The following is a 12,711-nucleotide window of genomic DNA, read 5'->3' on the forward strand; positions in this document are numbered from 1 at the left end:
TAGACAGACGCAGGTAGGTTGAAAGGGAATGTTAAATTTGAGCAGCTATTATAAACAAATGGAAGAACACAGATCTACAAAATAAACTGTATTGATTTGCAAGGATATAGCAGTTTTTTCAAGCATTTCATGACTTTATATTGAACAACTACATTTAGCGGCAGTATACACCTGTTAGCTAAATCAACACTAAATGAATTCAGGGACATCTGCTCTATGTCATGTCAAAGTTCAGACAAGTAGGGTGTCTAGATGAGAAACACATACGTTAAAACAAGCATTGGCCTGACATATCAACCCTGCAGCTCGAGTGTGCAATTTACCTGCCTTCACCACCTCAACTTGTTACCATGAGCTGAAAGTGCATATATTAACATAGACAGCTGTTTGTTAAACCACTGCATTTATTAGCGCATTAGAGGGTGAGGCTAGCAATGCTCACCTGAGCTTGTTAGCACATATCAGTCCCGCACTCATAGAATTTATAAACTGCAGCAGATTTGGCAGCAAGCTGATGCTAAAACATATGATGGTACATAACATCACTATTACCCCGGGGTTAGTGAATGCTCCAAAAGAGTAACAAAAAATATTGTGTTGAAAAATTTTTGTTTCCTGGGAGTTATTTGTGTGCCAAATTAGCAAGCATTTATTCATGTTAAAATGGGTTACATTTCTTCCCGACCCTTTGCATAGAGGTATAAATAACACATCTTAAAATGTAATGTAGTTACAGAGGGATATTTAAAATGAAAAATACATATAATTTTTAATAACCCATAACATGTAAGAAATCCTTTGGAGTAAGGCCCACGTTGCATATTACAACACTATCAATTGTAAAAAATAAAATAAAACATTCTAAGGTGAACTTTTTCTCTCTCACACATAAACCACTCTGCCCCTCTGCACCTCTTCCTCCACCACTGCTATCTCCCTCTACCTAAAGTTGCTGCTCCTTTTTCACTGAAAGCTTTTAATTACTTGTTGTTTTGATGCCATCTGTTCCTACAACTGTTTATTCATTAGTAACATGTAAATAGAGCTGGTGATTGTGGCATTCTGTTAGATTGGATGGGGGGGGGGGGGGGGGGGGCACAGGAGATAACTTTGCATTATAGAAGGTGCAACTCTACTGCTCATATGATGGATGCAGTGTTGTACTGGCAGCAGCAAGATGACAGCAAGTGTTATAATGGCATACATCGTCTAAGTAAGGTGTACTGCCACCAATGATTTTGTTTCCTATACTCACATAGTAACACAGATGCAAACACACAGGGGTACAAACAAAAATATAACAAAGGAAACTACCTGGCCCGTAAAAACCCTTTTCTTGTTGTAATTAGTCTAATTTTGCTGTTAATAAATAAGTTGTTGAATGTGAAAAAGTATGACATTTTGAATACCAAGAAGACAGCTCAAAACAGATTTAGAGGGGAAATAAACAAGATCAATGATTCCAACCGTAGACAGGAGTGACACCAAACAAGATAAAACTATTTTATACTAGCTCACATTGTTAAGTGCAGTTAGTAATCAGCAGATTGTTGATGCTAATGTAGGTAGTTTGAATAAGAAAGTCAGAAAGTAGAAATCTGACAGAATGATGACTCCTGGTAAACTAAGTTAGGCGTCAACATTGAGAAGAAAACATAACAATGATCATGTAGATCATGGGGAAGAGCTGTGTGTAAACTGCATTTTCACAAAACTGTGGCAGGTGTTTTATATTTTCCAGCAACATAATGAGTAACGAGAAAAGTATCTCTGTCCAGTGTTTTACCTCAGACATAAACTATTGATCAAAACAACACTTAATTCTGAACACAAAAAACCTGCTTAAAAAACGAGAATTTAATTTTGAGCTGTTTTCACAGCTGTAAAATATACACTTCAAAAGCATTACCCTGCTTACTCTTCTCAGTACTTCCCAAACATGTGAACATCCATCAACGGAGAAGTCCAACACCTGATTAGTCTATGTGCTGAGCGAAAAGGCAAAAGCATGTAAAAACCCCCACCAGATATCAGAATTAAAAGCTCCAGTATCGAAAGGGAAGAGAAAACAGAGGAGAGAGCATTTTATCTATAGAGAAAAACCACCATAAGCCAATGACATTGTCAGAGTAGGAGACACTGTACATGCTCTGCCATGAGAAAAGATGTATTACTGGTGTTTGTTCAGTTAGGATCCATGACTTTATAGGATTTCAAACATACAAAAAGATTAATGAACATGGCCAGTGCACAAACTTACAATCAAGAACACAGGAAAGGATCGTTGTATGTGCCTTGAGCAGGCATGTAATGTGCCTGTTTTTGGAGTGTCAAACAGATACCAACATAAGTGTGGTTTTACAGTGGGGTGTTTTCTCCCAGCCTACCAGCTGCCTGCTGCACGGAGCTAAATGATTGCATATTTATTGTGGGGAGCGAGCAGCGTCGGCAGAAGTGTTGAAGAGGCTGCATGATTAACTGCTACAGAGATGCACATACCAGTTATCATCACCATTATTGGCCTCGTTCATCATATTTTTCAAACCACTGACAAGACTCGACTTATTTATCTAATGTTTATCAGACTATCCTGCATCTGTTTTTTTAACCTTCACCACGCCAACATTTTAACCTGCTCTTGTGTCACTAAAGAAACTATGCGTCCTCCCTCTTCCACATTCCCATGGTGCGGCAGCGCGCAGCCCCGTGGTCCCTGCACGGGCCACTGCAAACGGAGAGAGTGAAGGTTAATTATGTTGGAGAGACTCTTTCCTCCCTTCTCCTTCCTCTCTCTGTCTCCCTCCCTTTCCCTTGGTCCCTTCACAGCATGTGGTCCCGCTCCGTAGCTTCACAATCGGCTCTGTTTGTCTCTTATAAACAAAGGGCACGCTGCTCATAGAGAGAATATGTAAGCAAACCCCGCTTACACCACAACCCTTTGGTTCATCACAAAGATGTCCTTGTGGTGATTTTTGTAGAGAGAAAGAGGAATTATTTTATTCTGAGATCAATAAAATATAGAAGCTCATGCTAATGTCATTACATTTTAAATTTATTACAATAATTTCTTGGTATCTATGCACTCATTTAAGGATCTTAAAATCTTTTATCGTTGCCCTCGCAGTTAAATAGACAAAACAATGCAAAGTAGATGTAATAGGGACAAGGAGTGATAAATGTTTCTAACATCGTTGTCCTCCCACTCACACATAAAACCTCATAACACACCCTAAATGACAGGAAAGACAAAGACTTGTGTCTGTTTAATACCACTCAGCCCTTCATCTCATTTACACATTATGAGTCATTTAGACAACATACACTCACACACACACTGACACAAAAACAAGGGCAAGGGCCATCACATGAGCCTAAAGATGATTAACGCCGGTTGGGACAGGCACACTCTCGCTCTTCCTCCTCTGCACAGTTAAAAATGGGCTCTCTGGAGACCTCCCCCATCTTTTGGGCAAAGATGAGAGAGTCAAATTGGTTTGCCAGGCACATTACTAGCCAGCAGGGAGGTAGAGATGGAGGTGGTGTGTGTGTGTGTGTGTGTGTGGGGGGGGGGGCTAAGGAGTTAGGTTAGGGGGAGGAAAGATAGTAAGGTGGAGTGATGGAGGTGGGGGATGGAGGGAGTGGAAAATGGGGAGAATTTCTAAATTTGATAAATGAAGGGATAAGTGCATTATGCCTACTGTGTGGGGATTCAGCTGTCTTATTTTGATTATTCAGGTCAACGAGGCCCTGCCAGTGCCAGCACAGGAGTTAAATAGTGATGTTTATGCAAATGTTCGTAAATTCTTTTTTTCGACTCTTAAATATTACATCATTTTCAAACACGTACAAATGAGTTATCATCATTAAGTGACTTTTCTCTTCCCTTTTTTTTTTTTCACCCATAATTGATCTGTTAAATAGGACTGCAGTAAATGTGTGTATTTTCCATGAGATGTTGCTGTTATGTTCTAACCATGTGGTATGCATTTTGAGTATTTAAATGGCTATTGTTACTACAGCGCAGACTACTTTCTGCATGATTTTTAACTTGATTTTAGTGTCTTAAAATGAGATAGCCATGGTAAACTTAGAGCTTATTAGCAGTGAGAAGGTGTTGTTATAGAGATGGAGACATGTTGCAAAGGACCTGCCTACCTGAGCATCTTCAACAGCATCCTGAACTTCAGGCTGTATTGAGCAAATGTGGCGCTGCTTTATGTCAAAACCTGCAGAAATCGATCCAAATGCTTTACATACTGATGACTGGTTAAAATAGTTTTCAGACTGTCTTCAAACACTCTGACCTGTCAGAGCCAAACGTCCACACATGTATTTGACTAGAAAGGGATACAGCCCCACAGACATTGAATCATGACTCCCATATTTTAGCCATAAGCCTACACCATATGGGTGCAACTGTACTATCAAAGGATAGAAAAAGAACAAAGGATTTATACAGTCCTTTTGATCAAAGTCCCACTATATGGAAGTAGTATATTTTCTGTATTTCACACACATACACACAAATAGACAAAAGCCTGTGCAGGCGCACACACGCGCAGTGACAGCCATGGCCAATCGATTTGCCACGCTCTCTCTCTCCTCAATGCTGACGATGCTCGAGGTGTACGGGCTCCTGGTTGCCTGGTTCACAGAAAAGGGTCCCTGAAATGAATGTATTTTTACCTCTTGCAGGACAATGTCGGATAGGGAAGTAAATAATTAAAGGAAAGGGACCCTTTTTGACTGCATCAACCCTGCCACTGCTGGTAAGCTCTACTATCCATTGTGACTCCATTTTGCCCATCCTGCCAAGGATGACCGTTTTGATTTTCTTCCTTTGCATTTTTTTTATTTTGTATTACACACATGTGCCCTCCCTGCATGGAAACCCCTCACATTAAAGGCACTGAGTGTTTGCATAATTTATTTATTTAATTTAAATGCTAACCCAATTTACAATAAGAGGAATGGGCTTTGTGTATGTCCCATTTGACACCGGCCATTAGTTAAGTTTCCTTTTTGTGATTTGCAGTTTTATTGTGACATTTGTGCAGTTGATCCCCTTTTAGCCCAATTTGGCAACCGTGAAATTGGAGCATTGAATTTTAATATCAAGCCCATTTCACCTTGCATCTTTTAGGCATGGCTTTGTATGCTAACTGGATTCCTCACCATTAGTATTGTGGCTTAAGCATGGCACTTGTTACTTGGTTGTTTTGATCATCAGCAGCACACCGTGTGATACCGTTTGCCTTGTGTTTTGGAAAAAAAATGCCCATCTTAATTTGATCCAGGGCTACATAAAGACATGTTCACTGAGGTGCTCGATTAAGCCACCTCCAATAGGGAACAAATACGATAATGCTGTCAGGGCCTAGTGCTAATATGCTATCCAGTTCCCCTCGATTATCACATTACCACAGCTCGAATCAATTGATAAACTCCCATTCAATATGGTGGAGTATTTAATTGAGTCAGAGTCTATTGGATTTGAGGGCTGTGCAGTGCAGACATGCTGACAGCAGTAAACACTAGCAGGATGCTCTCTCTCTCTCTCTATGCGATCTTAGAGCATTTTTCTAAGGAGAGCTGCAGGGTGAATTTCAGTCTGTACTTTTGTCTGTGTACCCCAGTGAAAAGTTATAATAATGTTCATATGTTGTGGTTTTAAGATATTAAATCTTTGTAAAAAAAAATATAAGATAACACATAGGAAAACAAAAATTGGTCTTAATTACATCACTTTGGGTATAATGCATTTGAAAAGTTACAATCCTCATATGCTGGATGAATTTTTATGTATGGCTATGTCTGTCTCCCCACATAGGCACAGCTCCAACATCAACCTGCACCGCAAACTGCTGACCAAAGAGCTGGACGATATTGTCCTGGACCCCCAACTCACGCCACTGCCCAAGGACCTGCGAGCCGAGTTACTTGCAAAGATCTATGCCGGGCACCACATGGGCATGGACCCTATGGCCAGGATGGGCATGGGAGGCGCCAGCCTCGGGCCCACTGGCCTGAACCACCATGTCCGTTCCCCAATGACCATCGACTACCCCCACCACCCTCTCAACCAAAACCTTAGATACCACCACACAAATGGCTTCTCCCGAGGCCAGCCAGAGGACTACATGGTATTGGACCTGAGCACCACATCCAGTGTTCAATCCAGCAGCAGTATCCACTCCTCCCATGAGTCAGACGAGGGCAGCGATGAGGGCATCCTGTTGGATGACCTGGAGGGGGAAGAGGGAGAGGAGGAGGAGGAGGAGGGCAACAGTGCGGGGGAGGACTGCTCCCAGCGAGCTGAAGGGCGGGCTGAAGGGAGGAATCTGGATGAGACTGGAGAGCTAAGAGGAGATGGACAAGGTGAGGGGATGGAAACTTCCTCCTCACCATTCCTCCTTTCATCCACCGGGGGCAATATTGGCAGCGGTGGGATCCTCTGCAACATCTGCCACAAAATGTACAGCAACAAAGGGACTCTGCGTGTGCACTACAAGACTGTGCACTTGCGCGAGATGCACAAGTGTAAAATCCCCGGTTGTAACATGGTGTTTAGCTCTGTGCGCAGCCGTAACCGACACTCTCAGAACCCCAACCTCCATAAAAACATGCCCTTCTCCACAATAATAGACTGAATAATGACTTGTTACTCTACCCTGCTGTCAGTCTGCCTGCTCCTCCCTTCATTCCTCATCCTTATTCCTCCTCAAATTAGCTTTTAACCCCAGCCCAGGGCCATGAAATACAAGCTCAATGCCTGTGTACCTCCTGCCCGCCCTCAATAAATCATAGCAAGACGTTTCTATGTCCCTCTATTAAATTCATTGACTGTAATTACAGTTTAATATTGTGACATTTGACTTTTCCTTCTTTGGAAGAACAGGACGAACACGCTCTTAAGCATGGAGTTTCCTTTATTACAAAACTCCACTTCTGTTTTGTTTTTTTCATAAGCCCCTCCACCTTTCCTTTCAAACGTCTCCCCACTTTGTTTTGATGTCCGTCTACAAAGAATCTATTCAAACTCTTTTTTGTGACTTTGCCTGCAGAAATGATAGTATTGAGAAAAAAAAAGAAAATCTTCTTGTTGTATTTGTGTAATGATAGCTTTTAAATGAACCCCTTACAAAAGCATGACAGCTTCATTTGTAAATAATGTCCCAAGAGGCTTTCGGTGTAAAAGAGTTGTGTTGATGGTTGTTTGCTTCTTTTTTTCTCTCCTCTTTATGGTTTTATGTTACAGTCCAGTACAACACTTCCAGCTATAGGCAAGAAAGAGGTAGCATCGTACTAGCTTTATTCATTTATGTTAGCTTCAAAGACACGTTTTAAACTGAGTCCTAGGGAAAAAAAGAATATCATGTGGCTTGTTTTATCTACTTGTTAGATATCCAGAGGTTGCCGGCATGCTTTTTTAGGCTCCTACACTGATATCATTCTCTGTATTTCTATTGATTTTTGTTAGTTTGTTATGTTTATGAGCTTTAGTATACGATTTCAGTTTTTGCACTTTGCATCTATACAAGGGGATGTGTAATATTATTATAATGAGGACTTTTGCAATGGTAAGTTTAGGTGTTGTTTAGGGTCATCGATGGCTACAGTGCCAAGGGAAATGTCAGTATCTTCACCATACTTGTGCCAGTTTCTTTTTGCACGCCAAACACAGTTTTGACAACATAAAATCCTCTTGCCTCCCTGAACAAAAACCCCAAATCTTTCCCTATCGCCAAACAACAAGTTTATCAAATGTCTCCAAAGTGTCTTGTTTTGTAACAAAGCCAAGTGTGACTGATTATAAACTGCTGTTTCACAAACACAGAGGAGTTAAACATTCATAAAAGTCTCTCCTTTTTCTACTTTGGGAAATGACTTATGTATTGTTGCCAGTTATGATAACAATATTGACTTCACACATTCAGTGGGGTAATCTGTGTAAAGCATGACATTATTGTGACATTGTCAAACAAAGTTACAGATGCAAGTTACAGATGCACTTATGTTCGTTCTCAGAAAAAAAGCATCTTAGTGAAACAAAGCTGTCCCATAGATTTGAAAGAAAAAAAGATGAAAGTAGTCCTTCAACTGTGACCAAAACAAGAGTGTTTTTAGTGTGACCTTGTACTTAAATCTGACCTATTGGATTAATATGATGCACTTGAGTCTTAAATATTTTGTTGTGATATTTTCAGTATTGGTTTCCAATGCTTACTGTCGGCTACAAATGTACTCTACAATAATGTAGGGTTTTTTTGTTGGCCGTTAGTCAAAGCCATTTTGTCCATGATTCTCGCGGTACAAATATTTCCAGTAACTGGGCAAAGTAGCCGAGGGAAGGGGTATTTATTGGTAGGTGATGTATCTTCATGAAGACGTTTTTGTCCAGTATAAGAATTTTTTTTTTTGTAAAAAGATACAAAATAGAGTTTGTTTTTTTCCCACAGTTTGACTTCTTTATCATGTATGAACAATGTCATGTGTTACAAAACAAGGAGATCTTCTCTTACTTGACTGGTGCTACACACAGAGGGAAAAATATGCAGTGATATGTGGTGTGCTGTACAGTATTCAAAAACACCTTAGATCCATAACAGTGTTCACTTCCATTTGTTTCATACTTAAGCCATTTTGCAATATAGACATGACCTATTCTAGTGAAATATGTCATGTCTTTTTTTTAAGACTCCTCCACCTCAATGACACATGCAGTTTTCAGTCTTCTGTTCTTTGAGATAAAATGAGCGAAGCAGAGAAGTGAGGCTGATGGAAAGGTTGCGGAGGTGGAAGGCTGACTAGGGAGGAAAGGATGACAGCAAGGATCATTAAAAATGTGCTGCTTCTCTGTTACCTGGAGGCGTCCCTGCCATTCCAGCTTCTTCTGTCGAATAACTCACTTGTCACTTCGTTACACTGCAAGACGCTAAGGTTGCTGACAAGACTGTGACACTGACAGAGAAAAAGGAGAGAGATTGTGTGCTCTGAGCAATTCAATTACACACGTTCAGTTAAATTCAAATTAATGCACAGATTAAATTTCTACATGTGCTTTATCTTAAAGCAGCCGCTGATAATTCAATTCCTTTCTCCCACTCTGTTTCTTTTTTGTCTGTCAGAGCACAGTCATTTAACAACCGCCTTACCCATTTCTTCAACCCGCCACTCACTTACCACCTCCACACCCCACAGCGCAGGTCCTACAGGGACACACACTAATAGTGTATGCTTAAGTTCACCGGACGGCCATGGCATAGGAAAAAGGGATGGGTAATTGCCTGTTTATCCCAAGTGAAGGGAAAATTGAGTACAGGAACCCCTGCCTTCTCCCAGGAGTGGGTTTCACTGAGGCGCTTGCTGCCTCATTCACTCATTCAATCCCCCCGGCCCTCGCTCTGGCAGAAATAAAAAAGTGCTACTCCAGGAACCCCGCTGACAGCTGTCTCTCCAACACACGCACAAACACACACACGCAAACACACACACACACACACACGCATCATGAGGAGGACCGTGACGCTCACTCACATGTGTGCTTCCTACTTACAGGCCAGAAGGACGACAAGATCTAGATGACTTGTTAACCTCTAGTGATGGAGAAGGCAGAGACAAATCTAGAGTATTCTCACCACAGGAAATTAAACTCTCATTCTAGCATTAACATTATAGCTGCTGCCACGACAGAGAAATCTAACATTCCATCATTGAGAGTGGTGAGAGGAAGCACTGAGTCAGACATGGGAAGGTGAAGCTCTCATTACTATTTCATATTATAAATCCTAACATGATTAAAGCTAATTATTATTACACACACTTATCAAAGACGACATCAACAGATTAAGAAGTAACTGTATTTAAAGGGTTAGTTTGAGCACTCTAGAAATAAGCGAGCTGTTCCACATGTCTTACAAAAAGTCCCAATAACCTTCTTCATCAGAAAAAAAAATAGTTTTAACATTTGTGTCCTGTTCTTTTCTAACATTTTAGTAGGCAGCCGCTGGAGTGCATGACCTCTCTATCTGTGCATGTGCAAGACAAAAAACAGAATATTACAGACGAGATTCTCCAACAACTCCCTTCTCCTGCCTCCTACGGGCTGCTTCTGAGTCCTGCGTGGTGCTGGTCTTGCCAACAGAGCTCAGAGCTGGAGACAGAGCGGGGGAAAAAAAAAAAAACCCATGCAAACGACTGTCCGGCATAGCCAGGGAGACAGACAGCAAGAGAGAGAGAGAGAGATGGTGGACAGGAACTGGGATATTTTTTTTCAGAGAATGATGTGGTTGGAGCCTTGCGGCAGTCACTTAACAAGACAGGGGAGAAAGAGAGGAACACAGGGCGAAGAGAGAGCAAAAGAGCAGCAGCAGGGCCAGGGCTCCTCAGGACTCATCGCCAGCTTCTTCTTGATTGCCTGCTGGAGAGCGATCTAGCCGCCCCTCACATTTCCACCCTTTTCTCTTACACTCTTCACTCCTCTGAGAAATGACCACCAATTTGCCCCTCTCCTCTGAGAAAGCCCCCAATCCAATCTCGTCCTTTTTTTTTTTTACCTTTCTTTTTTTTTTTTTTTTTACCTCCGAACACATGGGCTCAGGTGCATTCTGCTACCTAGTGACGGAGGCCTGTGGATGCCCAGGAACACGTCACTTAGAGCGCCTCATTGGTCCAGACCACTGGAGTGAATCTTTAATATTTGATTAGAGGAGCGTCAAGCATCAATTATTCTGTAATTCTACACAGCACACAGAGGGAGAAGGGGATGGCAAACGGTTGAAGCGGCTGACCTGTTAATCACTGTCCATTTTGTTTACGTCACAGAGTGAGTGAGTACAATAGATGTAGAGAAGAGGAAGGGAGGTTAAAAAAAAAACACACACACATGCAAATACTCCAGTTAATGTAGCTCATGAAACAAAGTGGGATGAAAATGTTTGATGGGAATTTTTGAGGAATATGCATATAGTAGAATAATGCACACATACAGTACATGGTTTTGTATAGATGCTTCAGTCTCATGTGTTATGTTCTAAAAAAAAAAAAAAAAAGAACCCTCATTAATTTGAACTGGAACCTGTGAAATGTCAATGATCCTGAAAAAAAATACTGTTTTCCATTGTGCCAATTATAATTTTACAGTCTTACGATATAAATAAGCTTGAAGATCTGGTGAATTAAGATTTTTGTTTTCACTTATGTTTTCGTGTATCAAATGATTTATGTGTGTGTCTTGAAGAGCCCAGGTTATGGCACTGGCTCTCAGACGCATTGCATGGCTACATAGTCGCACTGCAAGGAACAACACTTTGGTATAAAATGGTGATTTGGAAGCCTCATGAATACTGTATGTTACCTGAACAGATGTTTCCCATTTGCAGACAGGAGGAAAAAACACGGTCCTCTTTTTAAAAGACTCTTCTTTTTTTTTTTCTTTGCCTTTCTTTTTTTGCCTCTCTTGTATTTGTTTCTGTATCATAACTGTCTATTGTTTTTGCATAAAATGCATAAGGGTTTTTGGGATGTAAATGGAATTTTATTCATATTTTGTCCAAATACCTCTTGTAATTTGTATCAGAATTCTTGTACAATTTTTATATTAAAGATTTATCAGTCACTGGCACTTTGTCCTAACATTTAATTCAAATGAGAACGCCCTGGAGTATCATAATGATTACCGTATTTTGTTATTGTTGGTCAAGAGTTTAGAAACCTGACAAGGAAAGAAATGTAAAAAAAAAATAAAAATGTCAGAGCAACGGAAGCATGTGTCAATCAAGCCATTTTAACAAGACACTGTGATTTCAGCAGGTTTCTGCTGGGCTCTTTAATTACCCTGTGATAAAAATCACTAGGGAAAAGGCTATCTTGACCAATTAGTGGACGATTAGATTAATGGAGTTATTAAAAGATGTACAGGCATGAGGAGAAGGTGCTGCTGGTCTTAGCAAATTAGTAAGATGGTCACTGAAGGAGGGAAACAGAGGACACACAGACCCTTTTTCTGATCGCATGCTGAAATTAAATTAAAGGTATGTTATCTGAGGAAATATTAAAGTACTTGTGATTGGTTTCAAGGTCTTTTGTATACAAAAAGCCAGAAAAGCCTTTTATTAGAGAACAGTTTTTGCATCCCTGCACGAAAGGTTAAAGCAAATAAATAATGATCTCCAAATATTTACATCAGTCAATGAAAAATGAGTTTATTTCTAGAAAAACAATGTGACACTAGAGACAGAAATTGACAGCGACACTGAACAAATGCAGGGTCATTTTGCCACAGCGACCTGTGCTGACATCATTTGCTGTGACTGGAGGTCAAATTACAAATTGATATGAGCTCCAGCAGGGATGTCATGTTTGCTCTGGTAACCAACGGGAACATAATGCCTCCTCCTCCTTCCCCTCTGTGAGAGTGAAGGAGTGACACAGGCCTTATTGACCTTGAATTAGACACCGTTCCTCTGTGTCACACATCAGTTCTTTGATCCCCTGTCAAGTGCACAACACACACATACACACAGCATTTCAGAATAATAGCGCAGGATGTTATGATTATACAGTATATGTAGGGTTAGTAAAACATTTTCCACCACCTATCTTAAGGGCACACACATAAACATACAGTCCCTTCCTCTGGGACGAGCTCCACCCAAGGAGGCGATGGGCGCTTTCCGTCACCAGGCTGACCTCCCAGCTACATAACTGAGC

General features: G+C 40.8%; 1 protein-coding gene across 5 annotated transcripts in view; it reads left to right on the forward strand.

Moving 5' to 3' along the window:
- bnc2 (basonuclin zinc finger protein 2) overlaps positions 1-9,910 on the forward strand; it is a 158,840-nt gene extending 148,930 nt beyond the window's left edge. For 4 of the 5 annotated variants that reach the window (XM_061058018.1, XM_061058001.1, XM_061058010.1 and 1 more), the window contains one exon: positions 5,831-9,910. In XM_061058018.1, coding sequence (XP_060914001.1) covers positions 5,831-6,650 — 820 coding nt within the window. In that variant the 3' untranslated portion in view covers positions 6,651-9,910. Of the gene's footprint in view, positions 1-4,695; positions 4,770-5,830 lie in introns of all 5 variants that reach the window. The other variant, XM_061058033.1, reaches the window with a different exon arrangement.
- Positions 9,911-12,711: the final 2,801 nt, after the last annotated feature.

This window comes from Labrus mixtus, chromosome 2 (assembly GCF_963584025.1).
Source record: "Labrus mixtus chromosome 2, fLabMix1.1, whole genome shotgun sequence".
Taxonomy (NCBI): Eukaryota; Metazoa; Chordata; class Actinopteri; order Labriformes; family Labridae; genus Labrus; species Labrus mixtus.